Here is a 22,237-nt window from a genome sequence, read left to right on the forward strand (position 1 = left end):
CCAGGGTACAAACTGCAAAGAGTGAACAAAACCATGGGTAAACTCCATTCAGAGTCAGAGACAGCAGTGGCTTGAGGCTACAGCCCAGCCTGAGACAAAGCACAGTGGAGACAAAAACTGCTTCCACTGTGAAGACTAGATGTGGATGACTGAGCCCAGGGACAAACTGTGTAGTCCTTTAAAGCTGAATCCAGGAGAAGGATGGAACCATGAGCCCAGCTTATGTCACTGACTTGGGAGAAAAGCCACCGAATGGTGGCAGGACCTCATGATGTGGCCACTGTACATTAGCATAAGCCACCCGCCCATCACTGTTAGGCTGACAGCATGGACTGAGTGTGAAGACAGCACAGGACCAAGGAAGTTGTGGTCTTCAGGAAGTACACAGTTCACGGTGGCTGGTGGTGGATGCACACAAGTAAAGGTGACTGGGGGAGCCCAGAGTATGCCACATGGAGATGGGGCAAGCACTAATGGTCTGCTGGGGCTGGGATACCACCACCTAGACAGTGTGTGAGTCTTTGCCTCTGCCACCTGTGCTCTGTTCAGGACAGCCTGTCTCTATAGATCCTCCTCTTCCCTGGGGCCTTAGGGTGAGGGAGAAGAGAAGCTCTCAAGGTTAAAGCTTGGGCTTCTGGTTTAGGTGCCCTAGACGTGAGAAAGAAAGCAATAGAAGGTGGTGGTCCTGGGTTCCAGATGCTATACAACCCAAGTTGGCATGAAATGGGGCTACTACACTTCAGAGCTACTCACCGGGGTAGTGGAGCCTGGAGGGATGTAGAAGAGTGGCACTCCGCTCTTGGTGCTGTCAGGAAGCGTGAAATGCTCAGGCACTGATGAGAAGGACTGAAGGTGGGCAAGCATCTGGTCTGTCTGGTTGATGCTGTAGAATAAGGGCCAGGCCTGAGCCATATCTGACTCTGCTGGGTGCAGATGAGAGGAGCCTTAGGGGTATTTTGGACCCTGGATATAAGCCTGGTTCTCTGGGTGATGCTCCCCAGCTCCCACCTTCACAAATCTGTCCCTCCACACAACAAATGGGGCAGCATTCATTGAGTGATGACTTCACTGACCTCTGCAGCGTGTTCCAGAAACGCCGGATAACATGGGTACGATACAATGAACGGATGGGCTGCCTTAGTGCACAGGACACATCATGCAAAATGTCGTAGCCGCCTTCCATTGTCACTTCCACCCGTGTTACTCGAGGGCCCTCAGGCTCCAGGGGCCAGGGTGCCATAGCCACGTACTCAATGCGCATGTTGTGTTTCCACAGCAGCACCAGCTTTACCTCCAATTGGGACCCTCCTTAGGGAGAAGTGGGAGGGCCAGTTAGGAGAAGGCATAGGACTCTATGCCTGGGATTGAGTTCTATCTGAAACCCCCACCTATCTCATGGAACCTAGCCCTGCCAAAGGTTCCAAGCATGGTTCCACAGGTTTCAGGCCTACAGCTGGCCAACTGACACACAAGTTTGTAGAAACAATCTGAAAACCAAGCCAAGTTCAGGACCCTACACCACCCTCAGCTGGTTCACCTTGGGCAAAAAGAGATGGAATTGGGAAGTTCCATGCTAAGAGAATTAAGCCCTGATGACAATTCAAAACCCATTGTCTCAAGCGATAAGGTTTTCACTGTGACACTCTTTCATGTGTGATACATGTGGGTCTTCCCACACACAAATTCCTGAGAGATCTGTGAGATTACAGCAGGTTAATGACCCTTACCTTTGCCCAGTGTGACCTCTCGGACACTGTAGCCCTCTCGAAGTCGCACAGACACAGTGCTGACCAAGTCGGCTGGCACCTCCTTCTCAGTGTGCTTCTTCCGGCGCAAGGCCAGGGCAGGGTTGCTGCTTGCAGAGACCAGGTGCTCATTAAATAGTCGGTGCTGAGAGCCTGGAAGACCAGTGGGGATGGGGAAGGAGAAACTGGCTATCTGCCAACTAACTGACAGATCTGTAGGGTGAAGGAGCTATGCTGAAATCACTGTGAGGTAACAGTGCCAGTGGAGCCAGCTCCAGTTACACTTTCAGTACTCCAGGGCACCATAATCTCTGGGCCCATTCTATATTCCCTCCTTCCCACACCCACCTCAGTGTGCCTCTCACCGCAGTAATATTCAGGGTTCAATGCTTCCCCACTGCGCAGGAAGGAATAGAGGAGAAACGCCCGGTGGTAGACAGTCAGACCCAGGTTGCCTGGCTCCGGCTCAGGACAAGTGGACAGGTAGGAGCCGAATGTTGCCATTGCGATGAACTTCATTAATTCCACATTGGGCACATGGCCAAAACTGCAGTCATAAGAGTAAACTCCTCCCACCTGAAAAAAGTGAGCAACTGAAGACCTAGCTCCGACAGAGGCACAGGAGAAGGAAGACCAGGAGAGAAAGAGATTGGGCTAGGTGGCTGCTCCCATTCCCTGGACCACAGAGTGGGAAGTAAGCCAGTGTTTTCCTAGGACAGATCACTGTCTGTGTCTTTCCTTCTTTGAGCCCTTCTGTCTGATGCCCATGCTAACTGGCCACAGTATCCTCTGCACTTCCTCCTCAATACCTAATGGCCCGCCAGGCCCACCACCTCCTTCACTAAAGATTTTGGCAACTGGCTCACTGACTTCCTGTCATCATCCTGAGAGGCTTCAGCTTATCAACACTTCTCAAACTTTAGGGTGTATAAAAAACACCTGGGGATTTTGTTAAACTGCAGTAGGTCTGGGGTGGGGCCTGAGATTCTGCATTTCAAACAAGCTTTCTGCTAGTCATAGCAGACTACATTTTGAATACAATAGCTGTAGATGAGAAATTAGCAAACTACATATACCCTGAGGGGCAAATCTAGTCCATCACCTAATTTTGTAAATTGAGTTTTATTGGAACACAGCCACACACATTCATTTTGTATTATCTATGGCTGCTTTCACGCTTCAACAGCAGAGCTGGTCCACAAGGCTTAAAGGTTAACTGGCCTTTGCAGAAAGTGTTCGCAGACCTGCTCCAGATGACTCATTCAAATCCCTGCCCTCTCAGTTCCTTAACTCTCATCTCCAGTAACTTTCTCTATTCCGCTCACCTGCCTGTAGGCTACATGCTGGCTCTTGGCTTCACCTGGAACAAATTTATCTTTGCAATTTCTAATTGCCACAACCCACTGATTACATACAGCACTATACCCTTAGGTTCCTCCCACCCTCCTCCTGCTGCTGCTCTTTGACGTCACTGAGACTGCCAGGCCTTGAACCTCTGCTCTCTCCAAATCTATCCACATTGTCCTGACCCTCCTTTCTCGACCCAGCTTGGACCCTACATTCTGACAACTTCATAAGCATTGCTCTCAAATCCCTGGCCCTCTTCACTCTCGTCTGCTTCTTCGAAACCCCAACTAGGATCACAGCCTCTGTTCTTGGCCAGTGGTGCCCAAAGAGAAAAAACTGACAGTTGTGTAGGGTGGCACCACATCAAAATATGACACTCAACTCTGCTAGTCCTTCAGGGCAGTCCTCATTACTGTTCCTTCTTTCCAACTCTGGCCTCTCTTCCTTACAGTACTCGGCTTCACCAACTTCAGAGATAAATCAGAGGCCCTTCGCAGAGCTGATCTACATCTTCACTTCTACTTTCTAGTTTCAAAGAAAGAAACGACACTTCCCTGCTCCAAAAGAATCTCCCAATCTGTTTCTTAAGCCAATGCCCTCCTGTCAATTCAGAGACTTTACTCCACTAGCCTCCCTTTTCCTTTCTTTATTTTCAAACTCTTCTTCACCACAGACCCTTAGAAACATGCTTAAGTCTCTAGCTTTAAAAACAAAACAAAACACTCCTTTACCCTGTACTTCCCTCTGGTTACCATTCTCTCTCTTGCCCTGCTCTCGATCTCAACAGCCAAATTTCTTGTGTCAACACTTGTCCCTATTTCCTTCCTTCTATCCACTCTTCAATCCCCTCACCACCTCTTCACTAAAATGGCTCTGAAAAAGATCCCTGTGACCTCCTAATCACCAAATCCAAAGGGCACTTTTCATTCCTCAGTTTTTACTTGATCTTTTTGCTGCTTCTCACAGTGTAGTTACCATTGTGAGAGGCAGCAGAAAGATCAAGTAAAATTTTCTTCCAAAAATTCTGACTTCTCTGACACCACAATCTTCTGGCTCCTGGCTGATTCTTTATTCTTTGCTAGGCCCTCTTCCTATGAAAGATCTCGAACACTGGTGTTCCCCAAAGTTCTTCCAGGACCCTCTTCTGTTCTCAATTACCATCTGTACCCTGACAAATCTTAAATCTCTACCTCTCAAGCAGTGTTCGTCTCCTGAATATCAGGATCTGTGTATTCAACTGCTATCTGCTACAAACAGCAACCATATATTAAGTGATTATGTACAATGCTAAATACTTCAAACGCATCTCACCTCCCAGTGAGTTATGTACTTTTACAACCTCCATTTACAAATGAATCTGACCTAGAGGTGAAGCAATGTGCCCAATGTCACCCAGTTAATAACTGCAGTCAGGATTTAGACCAGCATGCCTAACTCCAAAGGTGATCTTAACTGCTGTGTTGAACCACAGGCACCTCAAACACAACATACACAAACTTGCATTCATCATCTTATCCTCACTCTACCACAACTGCTTCTCTTCCTTTTGCTCTGCTGCTACCCAGTCAACTGGAATCAGAGACTTGGAGACATCTTTAAGCCCTCTTCTCTTTCATCTCCTACTCCCATCTTGCTAATCATGAAGTCAGGTTGACTCTGCCTCTTCATTTTTCTCAATCCTCTTACCCCTAATTTAAGCCCTGATCCTCTCTCACTGACTTCCCCCCGTCCTTCACCCAGCAGCAAGAGTGACCTTTATAAAACATAAACCCAACTAATGACTTTCCTTCTATCTATCTGCATCACCCACAGAGTTATGCTTAATCTCATTAATAAAGCAGAACCAGATTTTCATGTTCTGGCCTGTGCCTACCCCTTCAGCCTTGTTTCCCATAGCTTTTTACCTCCTTCCCTACAGTCCATCAATCCAATTTAGCTGCAGTCCCTGACTATGCCTTTTACCCCTTTGCTTAAGCTAGTTTGAGTGGGTTTTCTGACCCTTGCACTCAAAACAATAATGACTAATCTGCGGGGTGAGGTGGGACTGGAAAAGACTGTCAGATTTCAAATTCTGCATTCTTTCTGCTTTAACAGCTATTTCCAAAATCCCAAGGAAAGAGGAAAAAAATGAGAGTCCTCTCCTACCATGCTACCTACCTTCCAGACATGACTCCTTCCCACCATGTAACTAATTAATTGACTTTACCTGGGAAATCACTGCCTGTAAGAAAGTAACCAGCCATCCACCTTTGTGTGAGATATTCCATTTCTCTCTCATCCTTCCTAAAAAGTCCTCACCTGGACAAAGGAACAAGCCACAGTGCCACTGCGAAGCTGGTTCAGCAGCGTCTCACAGACAGCAACATCAGGAACACTGGTCACCCCATCCGTGATCACGATAATCCCTGGAGCAGGAAACACCAGATCAGACCCGGAGACACTGGACAGACCAAAGTCACAGGAAGGCACCCAACTGACAGGGCCCTGAAGGGCTCAGTGTCTTCCCACCAATGTGGGCAGTTTTATAAACGATGAAGATTTATAAACTTCAAACACCTTTCCTTCTCCCTTACCCTCCTGCTTCTTCCTCTTGAGTGCCAGATCATAACCTCCCCTAAGTGATATCCTTGGAGCTCTACTCCTTCTAGGGAGTTGTCAGAGCCGAGGGTTCCTGATACACACTAATACAGACATATGTTTTGCAAACAAGGAAATAGATCCTCTTCCCTGGGGCCCACTGATTCCCTGGAACTGCTATCTTTGTTAGCAGTTAGCCCCACCCTTCTTCCCCGCTTCCCCAGTCCCACCAATATTCCTTCTACTGACCTGCACTGGAGTTTGACGGTAGTAACTGCAACGCCAAGATGCCCTGACGAATCATACTGACCAGTCCAAGGTCAGCTGTCACCATGGAGACACCTACCTTCCGGCCCAGTAGGTCCCCTGAGTCTGGGGACTGGTCTTCTGCCTGCCCCAAGTTACAGAAAAGACAGAATGGGGCAGATGGCATTGCTGCTCCATCCACAGCAAAGCCAGAATTTACAGTCCAGCACTTCTCAGGCCAGACAGGCCGAATCCTGTGAGGACCCCAATTCCTCTACTGTGCGACTGAGTCTTTACTGTGCTCCCTCCCCATGTGTGCTCAGATACTGAACTTCAGAGGCGAAGGGAGTTCGGCACCAGATGAGGCTTCAGACTGTACTGAAGTAGGGCTTCTCCATCTTTTGCCAAGAAGGGCCCCTTTCCATATTTTTCCATCACTGTTCAGAAATATTTTATACCTCCATCAAAGTACATGACCAGTCATCAGGCACACAGAACTGCCATTTGCCTGGCTACTTGTGGGGTACCCAAAGTGATGAGACAGGGAAGTCTAGTGGGCCCAGGCAGCTTTATCCCCGGTTGTACAAAATGCTAACTAGAGGTCAAAGCCACACATGACACCTTCTCAGATCCACTGGAGGAGATCTGGGGCTAAAAAAAAAATGCAAACAAACGGATTTCACATTTTCTCCCTGAAAGAATCTGTGTTTTGGGAAATATATCTGAGTCCTGCTCCAACAGGGTACGTGTCATGAGCATGCCTATCCTTGTCTCACTTTGCCCCAGCTCTTAGCCTTTTTCTGTGCTATTTGGACTATCCCTCCTCTCTGCCCTCTGTCCTTAGCTGCTCCTCTTTTTAAGCTGCCTCTACCCACTTTCTCTCTTACATACCTGGCTCTGGGGATCATACTGCTGCTGCAGCATGGTGGCCACCTTATCCTCAAAGAGGCAGAGCTGCTCATATATCTGCTGCAGGAACACCTCCTGCTGGGACGGGTCCAAGAGGCAGCCTTGTACCAGCACCTAAGAAGCACAAGGGAAAGACTGAGACAGGACGGTCAGGGCGGGCACAGACCACTACACTTCCGCTCTGTTTATTCTCCATAGCTCCATCTAGACGATCCTGACTTCCTACCCAAATAGGGTCTATGATTCCACAACCAATTTCCCCCTTATCCAATCTCCATCAGTCCTCAGCCCAGGTCCCCAGTTATTAGTCATCTTTATCTGGGGTCACAACTTCCCTCTGATTAGGGTCCTCCACACTGGGCTTTCCCAATCCCCCACATGGGCACCATAAGATCTTCTATTAATAGCTTCTTCTACCTTGGTCTACAGAATGTCTTATGAGCTGCCCTCCTCAGCCTGGCAAAGTCTCTTTTATTCTCATACTTTTTAATCCTTTTTTATTTCTAAGCATACTGACCAGCCCAATATCAGCTGTCACCATGGAGACGCCTACCTTCTGTATACACAGAGGCTATTCTGGACCTTTTCAATTTTATAAAAATTAGCTGGGCATGGTGGTGGGCACCTGTAATCCCAGCTACTCGGGAGGCTGAGGCAAGAGAATTGCTTAACCGGGACTTGGAAGGTGGAGGTTGCAGTGAGCAGAGATCATGCCACTGCACTCCAGCCTGGGCTACAGATAATTTTCTGTATCAAAAAAAAATTTTTTTTTTTAATTTTTGTGGGTACACAGAAGGTGTATATATTTATGGGGCACATGAGATATTTTGATACAGGAATACAATGTATAACAATTACATCATGGTAAATGGGGTATCACCCACTCTCTTTTTTTTTTTTTGAGACAGAGCCTTGCTCTGTCGCCCAGGCTCGAGTGCAATGATGTGATCTTGGCTCACTGCAACCTCCGCCTCCCGGTTCAAGCGATTCTTCCGCCTCAGCCTTCCTCAGCTGGGATTACAGGCATCGGCCACCACACCCAGCTAATTTTTGTATTTTTAGTAGAGACAGGGTTTCACCATGTTGGCCAGGTTGGTCTCAAACTCCTGGCCTCAAGTGATCCACACACCTCGGCCTCCCAAAGTGCTGGGATTACAGGCATGAGCTACCATGCCTAGCCCAGCTCAGGCATTTATCCTATTTTTTGTGTTACAATCCAATTTTACTCTTTTATTTTTAAATGTACAATAAGTTACTGTTGACTGTAGTCAATCTACTGTGCTATCAAGTACTGGATCTTATTCATTCTATTTTTGTACCCATTAACCATCTCCCCTTTCCACCTCCCCCAACTACCTTTCCCAGCCTTTGGTAACCATCGTTCTACTCTCCATGAGTTCAACTGCTTTAATTTTTAGCTCTCACAAATAAGTAACAACATGCCAAGTTTGTCTTTCTGTGCCTGGCTTATTTCACTTAACACAATGTCCTCCAGGTCCATCCATGTTGTTGCAAATGACAGGACCTCATTCTTTTTTATGGCTGAATAGTATTCCATTGTGTATATGTACCACATTTTCTTTATCCATTCATCTGTCAATGAACACTTAGGCGGCTTCCAGATCTTGTCTATTGCGAATAGTGCTGTAATAAACATGGGAGCGCAGATATCTCTTCCATATACTGATTTCCTTTCTTTTCGGTATACACCTAGGAGTGAGGATTGCTAGATCATATGGTAGCTCTATTTTCAGGCTTTTGTTTTTGTTTGAGATGGAGTCTCACTCTGTCATCCAGGCTGGAGTGCAGTGGCACTATCTTGGCTCACTGCAACCTTTGCCTCCCAGATTTAAGCAAATTCTCTGCCTCAGGCTCCCAAGTAGCTGGGATTACAGGCATCTGCCACCACACCCAACTAATTTTTATATTTTTAGTAGAGATGAGGTTTCACCATGTTGGCCAGGCTGGTCTTGAACTCCCGACCTCATGATCCATCCACCTCGGCTTCCCAAAGTGCTGGGATTACAGGTGTGAGCCACCGCGCCCAGCCTATTTTCAGTTTTTTGAGGAACCTCCAAACTGTTCTTCATAGTGATTGTACTAATTTACATTTCTACCAACAGTGCACAAGGTTACCTTTTCTCCACATCCTCACCAGCATTTGTTATTGCCTGTCTTTTGGATAAAAACCATTTTAACTGGGGTGAAATAATATCTCATTGTAGTTTTGATTTGCATTTCTCTGATGATCAATGATGTTGAGCACCTTTTCATATACCTGTTTGTCATATGTATGCCTTCTTTTGAGAAATGTCTATTGAGATTTTTTAAGAAAAAAAATCCCATTTTAAAATCAGATTATTAAATACTTTTTTCTTATAGAGTTGTTTGAGCTCCTTATATATTCTGGTTTTAATCCTTGTCAGATGGGTGGTTTGCAAATATTTTCTCCCGTTCTGTGAGTTATTTCCTCACTTTGTTGATTGTTTCCTTTGCTGTGCAGAAGCTTTTTAACTTGATATGATCCTGTTTGTCCATTTTTGCTTTGGATGCTTGGGCTTGCAGGGTATTATCAAGAAATCTTTGAGCTAAGCACAGTGGTTCACATGTGTAATCCCAGCAGTTTGGGAGGCCAAGGTGGGAAGATTGCTTGAGCCCAGGAGCTAGAGACCAGCTTGGTAGAGACCTCATCTCTATTAAAAAACAAATAAACAAACAAACAAACAAAAAACCTAAAAATTAGCTGAGTGTGGTGAAATACACCTGTGGTCTCAGCTACTCAGGAGTCTGAGGCAGGAGAATCACTTGAGCCCAAGAGATCAAGGCTGCAGTGAGCTATGTTCACACCACTGCACTCCAGCCTAGGAAACACAGCGAGACCTTCCATGGAGAATACAGCCAGTACCAGAGTTTATGCAGAGTGTGGGCTCAGTGGCAGGCGCCTGTAATCCCAGCTACTCAGGAGGCTGAAGCAGGGGAACTGCTTAAACCCAGGAGGCAGAGGTTGCAGTGAACCAAGATCACACCACTGCACTCTACCCCGGGCAACAGAGTGAGACTCTGTCTCAAAAAAAAAAAAAAAAAGATAGTGAACTTTTCTGCTGTATCTTGTGGGCAGGTGATTTTGCTTTTGTTTTTGTTTTGCATTCTTCCCCCTCCACAAGCCAAAGTCATTTCATTTGGTTTCCACTGTGTGGACAGTGCTGGAGCTCAGTGCTTGACAGAGGATGTGGGGCTGGCTGAGCCGTCAGTCGCAGACATGGCAAAGCAGAGAAACTGTTCTTCTGGTTCCTGCCCAATCACAAAGGGGCAAAAGCCCTTCCCAGGGAGGAGGGTGTTCAGGAGCCAGACTTTTGGAGAGGAGGCAGTTTCCAGTCTGCTGGGTGACTGTCATTCTGCATGTGTTCCCTGAGCTGGAAAGGGCTGGAAGCATTATGCATGAACCATGGAGAAGTAGCAATCACCCCTGCCATGGGTAAAGGGGATCCTAACTGGGCCCCCTGGGTCAGGCTAGAGCCAACACTGTCAGCCACCCCCTCTGGCCTGCTGGCAATGCCACAGGTGCCCAAGAAGATGGGGGATACCTGTGCCAGAAGCCAACCTGGTCTTTCCAAGGGGCAGTGCCCCCCCATGAAGACAGAAGTGAGAGAATAAAGTTCCCTGTAGGTCCTCTATCACTTTTAGGTTGTTTTTTTCAATTGCTGACATTTCAGAGGGGACCCTCCAGAAGGCCAGCTGGCTTCCCCCAAGGACTGCCCCTTTGCTGGGAGTGGATTTCCACATGTGCCTTTGATTTCATATAGATCACGCTTTACAGTCACCAATTCAGCTGCCAGTCCCTGGACTGCCGGTTGGTGTTTTCTACAGAAGAGGAATGGCCTCCCTCATCCTGCTCCCCACCCAGGCAGGACAGCACAGGATCCAGCAATTCAGTGCTATCAAGACCCCCCAAAACCCCAATATACACCACCTCACAGGCCTTGCCTGGGCATCCTGAAGCCCCTGTTCCTTGCCATACACTGACGCCTGGCAGCTATAGCAAATGGCTCACGTTCTTTGTCAAAGGCCTGTAGTGAGATGGTTTTGTTTCCTTTGTTTTATGAGTTTGTTTAAAATTGAAATTAGTTATTTCCTTCTGCTGAACAGTATTAAATAGGGCAGGATGTTGAGTTAATCTGCTAGACTGCGGTTTAAAAAAAAAAAAACAGAAAAGACATCTTTGCCTAGTCCAGTGTCATGAGCGTTTCTCCAATGTTTTCTTTGAGTAGTTTCATAGTTTGAGGTCTTAGATTTAAGTCTTTTTTTTTCCTTCTTGAGATAAGAGTCTTACTCTGTAGGCCAGGCTAGAGTATAGTGGCACGATCTCAGCTCACTGCAACCTCTGCTGCCCAGGTTCAAGCGATTCTCCTGCTTCAGCCTCCCGAGTAGCTGGGATTATAGGCGCCTGCCACCGCACCCAGCTAATTTTTTTTTTTTTTTTTTTGTAGTTTTTTAGTAGAGATGGGGTTTCATCATCTTGGCCAGGCTGGTCTTGAACTCCTGACCTCATGATCCACCCGCCTTGGCCTCCCAAAGTGCTGGGATTACAGGCGTAAGCCACCGCGCCCAGCCAGATTTAAGTTTTTAATCCATTTTGATTTGATTTTTGTGAGACAGGAGTCTAGTTTCATCCTTCTGCATATGAATATCCAGTCTTCCCAGAACCATTTATTGAAGAGACTGTTCTTTCCCCAATGTATGTTCTTGGCATCTTTGTCAAAAATGAGTTCACTGTAGATACATGGCTTCTGGGTTCTCTATTCGGTTCCATTTGTCTATGTTGTCTGTTTTTATGCTAGCACCACGCTGTTTTTGATTACTATAGCTTTGTAGTATAATTTGAAGTCAGGTAATGTGATTCCTCCAGTTTTGTTTGTTTTGCTCAGAATAGCTTTAGCTATTCTGGGTCTTTTGTGGTTCCATATAAATTTTAAGATTGTTTTCTCTATTTCTATGAAGAATGTCATTGGTATTTTGATAGGAATTGTACTGAATCTGTAGACTGCTTTAGGCAGTGTGGGCATTTTAACAATATTGATTCTCCCAATCCATGAACATGGAATATCGTTCCAATTTTTGGAGTCCACTTCAATTTCTCTCATCAATGTTTTACAGTTTTCATTGTAGAGATCTTTCACTTCTTTGGTTAAGTTAATTCCTAGGTATTTTATTTTAAACTATTGTAAATGGGATTACTTTCTTGATTTCTTCTTCACATTGTCTGCTGCTGGCATACAGAAATGCTACTGATTTTTTGTATGCTGATTTTGCATCTTGCAACTTTATTGAATTTGTTTATCAGTTCTAATAGTTTTTTGGTAGAGCCATTAGGTTTTTCCAAATAAAAGACCATATCATCTGTAAACAAGGATAATTTGACTTCTTTTTTTCCAATTTGGATGCCCTTTCTTTCTTTCTCTTGTCTGACTATACTAGGTAGAAGTTCCCTTTTCTCTTTTTTACACTCAAAATCCTCTCCTTATCCCCCTAATGAATGCTCCTTCCTTCCCTTTACCCTCAGTAGATAACTCCCACCCTGTGCCCTCTTCAAAGAGAAAGGAAGTCAGTCAATAGAAACGCCCTGCTTACCCCAACCTGGAGGGTTCACTACTCTCCAACTCTCTGAAAGCATCCGCAAAGTCTACTGAATGTTTACATCTGTGTCTTTGTTCTTCCTTCAAGGTGCTGAAGAAAGGATTCCTCTTCCTCCTCATTTTCCCTATAGCTAATCTGTCCATCTAAATCTTGAGTCTTTTGTCTCTCTAATATCTTCATTATTTCTCCATGGGCTCCTTTTCTTCTACTTCAAACATAAATAAGTGTCCCCATCCTAAAATTGTACATAGACCCAGCAGTTCCTGTGGTGGCCCTCAGGATCTCACCTCTCTTTCCCCATCACACTCCTACAACCTGCCCCACATGTCCACTTCTCCCGGACCCTGACCCCATGGAACAACTACTTTTTTACTCCCTGTTCCCAATTGGAAAGTGGGTGGGGTGAGCCAGAAGAGGAAAAGCGGGACATTGTCTCACTCTACAGGCCCATGGGAAGGAAAATGAGCAGAACTGGAGCCATAAAAAGGTGAGAAAGACGTTCCTATTCATGTTGTTTAGAATAATGAAAATTGGGACAACCCAAGTGGCCAAGAAGGGGCTGGCTAAACATATGATAAAATATGATGAAACAGTAAGTTAACAGGTCATTAAAAATCACGTTTTCAAATAATATTTAGTGACATTGAAGAATGCTCATACCATATGTTTAAAAAAAAAAAAAAAAAAAAAAAACAAGCAGGACAGGCTAGGCACAGCAGCTCATGCCTGTAATCCCGGTTTTTGGGAGGCTGAGGTGGGAGGATCACCTGAAGCCAGGAGTTTGAGACCCGCCTGGACAATATAACAAGATCCGGTCTCTACAAAAAAATTTTAAAAAATTAGTCGGGTGTGGTGGCACGCACCTGCAGTCCTAGCTACTTGGGAGGCTGAGGTGGGAGATCACTTAAGCCCAGAAGTTCCAGGTTACATTGAGCTATGATCATGCCTCTGCACTCCAGCCTGGGCAACAGAGTGAGACCCTGTGTCTTAAACAGAACAAAAAACAGGACATAAAATCACGTGTCTAGAATGAGTCTCTTGATTCTCCTTTTCTCTTTGGGTAAAGAGATGGAGGTGAGGGAGGAAAATCCCATAAAATGTTTGCATTTAAGCAAGGCACAGTGGCTCACGCCTACAATCCCAGCACTTTGGGAGGCTGAGGCGGGCAGATCACAAGGTCAGGAGATGGAGACCATCCTGGCCAACACGGTGAAACCCCGTGTCTACTAAAAATACAAAAAGGCCGGGTGCGGTGGCTCAAGCCTGTAATCCCAGCACTTTGGGAGGCCGAGACGGGCGGATCACGAGGTCAGGAGATCGAGACCATCCTGGCTAACACTGTGAAACCCCGTCTCTACTAAAAAATACAAAAAACTAGCCAGGCGAGGTGGCGGGCGCCTGTAGTCCCAGCTACTCCGGAGGCTGAGGCAGGAGAATGGCGTAAACCCGGGAGGCGGAGCTTGCAGTGAGCTGAGATCCGGCCACTGCACTCCAGCCCGGGCGACAGAGCAAGACTCCATCTCAAAAAAAAAAATAAATAAATAAATAAATAAAATAAAAATACAAAAAACTAGCCAGGCGTGGTGGCACGTGCCTGTAGTACCAGCTACTTGAAAGGCTGAGGCAGGAGAATCGCTTGAACCCAGGAGGTGGAGGTTGCAGTGAGCCCAGATTGTACCACTGCACTCCAGCCTGGGTAACAGAGTGAGACTCTGTCTCAAAAAAACCAAAACAAAACAAAACAAAAGGTTAGAATTTAATACAATACCCAGAAACAACTGCTGTTGTTTCTGGGTATTGTATTATAGATGAGTTTTGTTTTTTTCTTTATATTTTAATGTATTTTGCAAATCTTCTTTGATGAACATGTATTATATATGTGAACTAACTTTTTTGAGACTAACATTTTTGAGACTTTTGGGTCTCACTCTGTGGCCCAAGCTAGTCTCAAACTCCTGGCCTCAAATAATCCTTTCGCCTCAGCCTCCCAAGTAGCTGGGATTACAGGCACGCACTGCTGTGCTGTGATTTAACAGGATACATCTTGACATCTTTTTTGTTTTTTTTTTTTTGGAGACAGTCTCATTCTGTTGCTCAGGTTGGAGTACAGTGGCGTGATCTTTGCTCATGGCAACCTCTGCCTCCCAGGTTCAAGCAATTCTCATATTCGGCCTCCCAAGCAGCGGGGATTACAGATATGCACCACCACAACCAGCTAATTTTTTGTTGTTGTTGTATTTTTAGTAGACAGGGTTTCGCCACATTGGCCAGGCTGGTCTCAAATGCTTGGCCTCATGTGATCCACCTGCCTTGGCTTCCCAAAGTGTTAGGATTACAGGCGTGAGCCACTGCGCCCAGCCAGGATACATCTTGAGGGAGCTACAGAGAAAATGAAAAGGCTGGCTCAGGGTGGCCAAGTGGCCCTGGGGCTTAACTGACGAAATCCTCTCTTTCCCTATAGCTGCTGTCCTTATTCAGGCCTCCTCCTCTCACGCATGCTACAATAATCTTCGCCTATTCTCCCATCCAGACTTTGTCCCCAAATCCATCCTCCATATTAGCCACAAAATACTGTAATCTTCCCAATGTACACATGTGATCCTATTACTGTCCGTTTAAAACTTTCAATGGTTCTCCACCACCTATGACTAATTATTTTAATAGCTAACATTTGCACATTTTCTATGTGGCAAGCACAGTTCTAAGTGCTTGACATGAATTAATTCAATCACCATATGATATAGGCAATGTTAATATCCCCATTTGGAGACACAGATGCACAGAAAGGTTAAGTAACTTGCGAAGGACATACGACCAGTAAGTGGTACAACTAGGAAGCAAACACAGGCAATGTGATTCCAGATCCAGTGCTCTTATCCTCCACACTGAACTCCCCCATAGAATAAAGCACAAAGTCCTTAGCGTCATATTCATGGCCTTTCATAACCAGTTCCCACTTATGTCTACAGTCTCTTTACCATCCCTTTCCACATTCAAATTTTACTCTGTTGACAATAATATGTAGTTCCCTAAAATACCTGTGATTGAGAGTACAGGTTCATAGTACCATGTATTTGTTTTTGCTAGTCCCTCTGTCAGAAAAGTCCATTTCCCCTTCTTTGAATAGTTAACCTCAATTCTTTCTTCAAAACTCAGTTCAAATGCTGCTTTGGGCCAGACACAGTAGCTCATGCCTGTTAATCCCAGCACTTTGGGAGACAGAGGCAGGTGGACCACTTGAGGTCAGAAGTTCGAGGCCAGCCTGGCCGACATGGTGAAACCCCATCTCTACTAAAAAAAAATAAATAAATAAATTAGCCAGGCGTGCTGGTGGGCACCTGTAATCCCAGCTACTCGAAAGGCTGAGGCAGGAGAATCGCTTGAACCCAGGAGGTGGAGGGTGCAGTGAGCCAAGGTTGCACCACTGCACTCTAGCCTGGGCAACAGAGCAAGACTCTGTCTCAAAAGCACAAAAAACAAATGCTGCTTGGTCTGAAAGATTTCTGTTGTGGCCCCATGCTTGGTTGGGTGCTCCCTCTTGGTGCTCCAATAGCACCTGAGTCAACTTATCGGTGCCCTTATCACATTCAACTGCAATTACCTCCCTTTAATGTCTGTCTTTCCCACTAAATCCTCAACTCTTCCCATGAGGAGAAAGACAAGATCTGATTCATCTGTGTATTCAGGACCTGCTCAGGCCTGGTATAGATCAGGCTTCATTAAGTGTTTGCCAACCTGAACCAAGTTTTGAGTGATTATCTAACATCCATGCTCTCCCCGCCTTGGCTATCAGTGCCTGCAAAACCTGGCCCCCCTCTGGGGATGCAGCCCACAACTGACAGTCCTAACAGCTGTGCTAGGAAAGCACTTTAAACTAGGGCAGAGGGTTGGCAATCCCTGCCCTGAGATCCAGGTATGCACCAATTTTGTAGATATATGTTTCAGACCCTTAGATCCTGTTCCCAATACCTTCTCTCTTAAAGCCAGTTTGATAGCTAAGGTGACAATGCAGCCATCAGGGACAGTTTCAGGGAAAGCCTTTACCAGTGAGTTAAGGGTGGTTAAAAGCAGATGAGGGGAAACTGGGCCAATGCTTATCTAAGTCAAAAACAGATATTCCAGTAACAGACTTGGCCATTCTCCAAAAGGAGTGTCTTGTGATAGCCTCCTTGAGTGCTGGATAAGCCCTGTAATTATCTGTGTGGTCAGTATTATACCCAACAGTTCACATGGCCCTCAAAAAAACAAATGACCCACGCTGGGCGTGGTGGTTCACGCCTGTAATCCCAGCACTTTGGGAGGCCGAGGCAGGCAGATCACCTGAGGTCAGGAATTCAAGACCAGTCTGGTCAACACGGCAAAACTCTGTCTTTAATAAAAAATAAAAATAAAAAAAATAAGCTGGGCCTGGTGGTCAGTGCCTATAATTCCAGCTACTCGGGAGGCTGAGGCAGGAGAACCACTTGAACCCAGAGGGCAGAGGTTGCAGTGAGCCGAGATTGTGACATTGCACTCCAGCCTGGGCAGAAAGAGCAAAACTCCATCTCAAAACAACAACAACAACAACAAAAACAAAAAATGACCCTCCTCTATCGTTGAAACCAATTATATTTCTGGGTTATTTGTTGTCTTTCAAAATCACAAAACTATTCCAAAATACCATCTCCTGAGGGTACAGCACATCAGCAAACCATCCAATAGAACTAAAGGAGAAGGAGGGAACAGAGAAAACAGACATCCAGTGATCAGAACCAAAGGGATTTACAGGAGCGGTGAAAAAGGCAGTTGTCCAATCAACACCAACTGACCCAAAGTCTATGGGAAAGCCCTTTAAGTCCAGAGGAACTGGTTCTTTTCAAGAGGAGAGAGACTCATGAGGATAACTAGAAAACAGGTTCAAGAAGCTAGCAGAGCTGGGGATTTTGGGGACAAACAGCAGAGACAGGATAAGGACTTGGTCAGAGGACTAACAGAAATTTGGTCTGAGGGTACAAACTTGGAGAGATGATGCAATACCTGGTGTGACTGCAGTCCAATGATGGAGGAGTAGGCCTGGATAGTTATGTAGATTTCAGGCTGGAAGTTGATGCAAGATCCAGGCACTCGGAAGGGCCGAAGCAGCCCGCCTAGGCAGCGGGACAGGGCATGGAAAACTTCATCAAACAAGATCTCCCCTGTGGAATCATCCTGAGGGCAGAGAAAGAGCGCTCAAGGGCATCCAAAGGCAGCCTTAACCAGAGGGCAGAAACATACAGCTTCCATGGGTCAGTAGGACCCTTACCTTATGGTTGATCATACACCCAAATACAGTGCCACACATGGAACAGTTTCTGGGATGTTTTTTGGAAACAAAAACAAAACCAGGGTCTTGCTTTCTTGCCCAGGCTGGATCGCAATGGCCTGATCCTGGCTCACTGTAGCCTCGACCTCCTGGGCTCAAGCAATCCTCCCACCTCAGTCTCCTGAGTAGCTAGGACAGGTGCATGCCAGCATGCCTGGCTCATTTTTGTATTTTTTATAGAGAGGGAGTTTTGCCTTGTGGCCCAGGCTCGAACTCCTCAGCTCGAGCAATCAGCCCACCTTGGCTTCCCAAAGTGCTGCAATTGCAGGCATGAGCCACCACGGTTGGCCCAGTTCTGTTTTTAAACACCCACCATTCCTTTATAAGCCTGTCTTCTCTCCAAAATGGTAGGCTGGGATCATTTTTCACTTCCCCGCAGGCCTCTCCCTCTCCTCACCCCCCACCCCATCTTTTCTTCCCACAGTCTCCCTTCAATCCTTTACCACAATGCCAGTAGATGGGCTAAGGTCCAGCTCAATGACAAACCGATACTGCCAAGCCAGGAAGGTGACTCGGGTGGAAGGTACAAGGAGGAATGGCCTTGGGACCACTGGTTCATCTGGTTGCCACCCAGGGGGCAGGACACTGAGGACTTCCAATTCCTGTTCAGACTGAAGCTGAAAATTAGGATGGTAAGAAAAGGAAAGGATCAGGGAAGTGCCCCTTTTTCCCAGGACCTGCCTTCTATATCCCAAATGACACATTAATGGCTCCACCTCCCTCAATCTAACCATATACTCTTCCTCTCACTTTCTGGAAAAATTATTTTTTAAAATTTCCATCATCTTGTAGGCAGTCCCTTGCCCTAACCAGACTTAGAGCCCTCAGAGTTAGTCTCCCTCCCTGTCTGTTTCCAGCACTCTCCTAAAAAACAGATCCTTTTGGGCTGGCCCCTCACATCTTTCGTGTGTCTAGGGCTCACCAGCATCTCCTGGGGTGTGGCCTGCACAGTTTGGTGCAGATGATTGAGGAACCAAGCCAGGCGAACATTTCGGGAGATTCGATAATCCTTTTTCATTAACAGGAACACTTGCCCAGCTTCTTCCACCTGGGAACAAAGAGACATTAATACATCTTTAAAAAATGGCACCAAGTACCTGGAACACACAGATCACTGTACAAGTAACTTGCCCAATGAACTCACCATCTGTGAGAGGGAAAGCAGCAGAGGTGAAAAGTTTACCCCAACCTCCATGCAAGGTGTTCCCAGGGAGTCAATTCTCAACTCTCTGTTCCTGTTTGCCAGATACAGACCTCCATATAGATGAAGTGACCTTTCCATATTGTTTCCACAAAGTTTATGTGAGTTTCACCTATAAACTATAAGATTTTGAGGGCAAGGGCTGCATCTTGATTCTATTTTTGTGCCTCTGTGCTTGGCAAATTGCTCAAAAACAGAGCAAATACTAGGACAAGTCCCTAATACATTACATGAATGCCAGATAGTTACTCCTAACAAGTCTTGACAACAGCAGGAACTGAAGACATTTTCACCGAAGGAATAGCAAGCCTTCCGAATACCTCAAAATCAAATCTGTGTGGGTCATAGTCCCCACCTTCGCACTTTCAGTTGTCAGCCCTCTAGTTCTTGCCTCCATTGCCTCATAGGTGGCCACTTCAACAATGTCCTTGCCCATGTCCTTGTCCTTCCACTATACAAGTCCTGTCAAATCTTATCTTGGGATGAATTTGACATTTTCCCTTAACCACACATATACTATGGCAGCTGCACTTGGACAGAAAGAAACTTGTCAGCTTGCCAGCAGTGCCCACTCTAGCAGGACTTTGCCAGTCCTCTGAATTCTCCTGGCCAGCAGTCTTTCCTGTTCCCCACAGGAGGTTTTCCAATCCCTCAATCCCCTCCCAGCAGATAAACTTGCCCACAGTTCACAGAGGAAACAAAGGTCAACTGGTCTGAACTCCCCAATGTCTCTTCCTGATTAATCCTTATCTGTCATATTCCTTACTCCCTTTCTCTTGTCTGTCCTACACAAAATGGCAAATTTCTCCTCCCGTGTCCCTGATTAATGAGGGGAAGAACACCAGGTGGCAAGAACTGAAGAGCAGGTAGTAGAGGAGAAACAAACAGAAGTTAATAACTGCCTGTTGAGAACCATGATGTTGAAAGAAAGGAAGAATTTTTTTTTTTCCAAAATGGGGAAATATGCATGGAGAGAAGACTGAAAAAGCCCTGGAAAAGCAATAATGAAGAGTTTCTGATGTCAGAGAAAAGTATGGAGAACAGAGACACAATGGCTGTGAAGTTGTAGAGTCTTTCTTCTGCTCCAAGACAGAAGGGTAAAAAGATACAGAAAGAGGTACTGGAAAGTGATAAGGATGATAGCAGAAGACAAGAAAGGGGAACTCACATTTATTAAGCACCTAAAATATATGCAAAAGTACTCTGTAAAAGAAAAAAAAAAAAGGGCCGGGAGCAGTGGCTCATGCCTATAATCCCAACACTTTGGGAGGCCGAGGCGGGTAGACCACCTGAGGTCAGGAGTTCGAGACCAGTCTGGCCAACATGGTGAAACAAACCCTATCTCTGCTAAAAACACAGAAATTAGCTAGGCGTGGTGGCGGGCGCCTGTAATCCCAGCTACTTGAGAGGCTGAGGCAGGAGAATCGCTTGAACCCAGGAGGTGGAGGTTGCAGTGAGCCGAGATCATGCCCCTGCCCTCCAGTCTGGGCGACAGAGTGAGACTCCATCTCAAAAAAATAAAATAAAATAAAAAGTAAGAAAAAAAAAAGTACTCTATAGAGGCCAAGTTCAAGAATTTCAGGTTCGGAAAGTCTGGGTTTGAATCCCAATTCAGCCTCTTATTAGCTGTGAGACAGTGGGAAGGGTGTATCACCTCTTTAAGCTTCAGTGTCCTCCTTTGTAAAATAGAGATAATTACAATACCAATCTAAAGTACTGTTGTGTGGAGCAAGGAAAATCACGCATATGAAGTGCTCAGTACAATGCCTGGTAAAAGTTAACAATAACAGCTAGGCATAATGGTTCAAGCCTATAACCCCAACACTTTGGGAGATTGAGGTGGGCAGACTGTTTGCATCTAGGAATTCAAGACTAGCCTGGGCAACACAATGAAACCTCAACTCTACTACAAAAAACACAAAAATTAGCTGGGTGTAGTGGCTCGCGCCTGTAGTCCCAGCCACTCTGGAGGCTGAGATGGGAAGATCACCTGAGCCCAGGAGGTCGAGGCTGTAGTGAGCCATGATGGCACCACTGCACTCTAGCCTGAGCAACAGAGTGAGACCCTCTCCAAAAAAAAAAAAAAAGTCAACTTTTTATTACAGTTAACTATAACAACAATCTCCCGGGTTTTTTTTTTTTTTTTTTTTTTGAGACAGAGTTTTGCTCTTATTGGCCAGGCTGGAGTGGCATGATCTCAGCAGTGGCATGATCTTGGCTCACTGCAACCTCCGCCTCCTGGGTTCAAGCGATTCTCCTGCCTCAGCCTCTCAAGTAGCTGGGATTACAAGCACCCGCCACCAAGCCCAGCTAATTTTTGTATTTTTAGTAGAGACGGGGTTTCACCATGTTGGCCAGGATGGTCTCAATCTCCTGACCTCGGGTGATTCACCTGCCTTGGTCTCCCGAACTGCTGGGATTACAAGCGTGAGCCACCACACCCAGCCTATACTAAGTTTTTTACATAAGTAAGCTCATTCAGTATTCACAACAAAACATTTAACAGGAGAAAACAGAGGTCCAAAAAGTTAAGTGATTTAACATAAGCAGTAGGTGTAGGCTCAGAAGTCAAACCAAGGCCTGGTGAGCTGCAAAAGACCATCTACTGAGAGTGACAAATGGATAAAACTGAGGTCTCATGAGCATAAGAGATTTAGTCACGAAAAGGAACACAATGTGGGTAATTACCAGAAAGGATGTTTTGACATAATCAGAAAGATAAAAAGAGAAGTTAAATATTAATATGTTGCGATTGCGTATTATATTATCTCTCAATAACATCTAAAATCACATCTTAGGGCCAGCCACTGTGGCTCAGGCTTGTAATTTCAGCACTTTGGGAGGCCAAAGCGGGCAAATCACTTAAGCCCAGCAGTTTGAGAACAGCCTGGGCAACATGGTGAAAGTCCATCTCTAAAAAAAAAAAAAATACAAAAATTAGCTGGGCATGGTGGTGAGCACCTGTAGTCCTAGCTACTCAGGAGATTGAGGTAGGAGCATCGCTTAAGTCTGGGAGGTTGAGGCTGCAATGAGCTATGATCATACCACTGCACTCCAGCCTGGGCAAAAGAGCAAGATTCTGTCTCAAAAAATAAATTTAAAAAAATAATAAAATGAAATTACACCTTGGGAGATATTACTCTCTATTACACTGCTTTCCAACACTGCGTTGAGACAGGCCCTGGCTAGGTTTTTGGATTCATCCTTTGAGTGAGTTTAAGCTACTAAAGGGATTCC

At 45.7% G+C, this 22,237-nt stretch overlaps 1 protein-coding gene across 5 annotated transcripts in view; it reads right to left on the reverse strand.

Annotated features, from left to right (window-relative positions):
* Window positions 1-22,237, reverse strand: part of SZT2 (SZT2 subunit of KICSTOR complex) — a 61,199-nt gene that overhangs the window by 29,139 nt on the left and 9,823 nt on the right. For 4 of the 5 annotated variants that reach the window (XM_023221356.2, XM_023221357.1, XM_023221359.1 and 1 more), the window contains exons 2-11: window positions 18,722-18,847; window positions 18,243-18,416; window positions 17,475-17,645; window positions 6,807-6,938; window positions 5,919-6,060; window positions 5,391-5,497; window positions 2,111-2,321; window positions 1,728-1,898; window positions 1,074-1,308; window positions 754-883 (exon numbers count right to left, since the gene is read on the reverse strand). In XM_023221356.2, the coding sequence (XP_023077124.1) occupies window positions 754-883; window positions 1,074-1,308; window positions 1,728-1,898; window positions 2,111-2,321; window positions 5,391-5,497; window positions 5,919-6,060; window positions 6,807-6,938; window positions 17,475-17,645; window positions 18,243-18,416; window positions 18,722-18,847 (1,599 nt within the window). Of the gene's footprint in view, window positions 1-753; window positions 921-1,073; window positions 1,309-1,727; window positions 1,899-2,110; window positions 2,322-5,390; window positions 5,498-5,918; window positions 6,061-6,806; window positions 6,939-17,474; window positions 17,646-18,242; window positions 18,417-18,721; window positions 18,848-22,237 lie in introns of those variants that run through there. The other variant, XM_023221360.3, reaches the window with a different exon arrangement.

This window comes from Piliocolobus tephrosceles, chromosome 1 (assembly GCF_002776525.5).
Source record: "Piliocolobus tephrosceles isolate RC106 chromosome 1, ASM277652v3, whole genome shotgun sequence".
NCBI lineage: Eukaryota > Metazoa > Chordata > Mammalia > Primates > Cercopithecidae > Piliocolobus > Piliocolobus tephrosceles.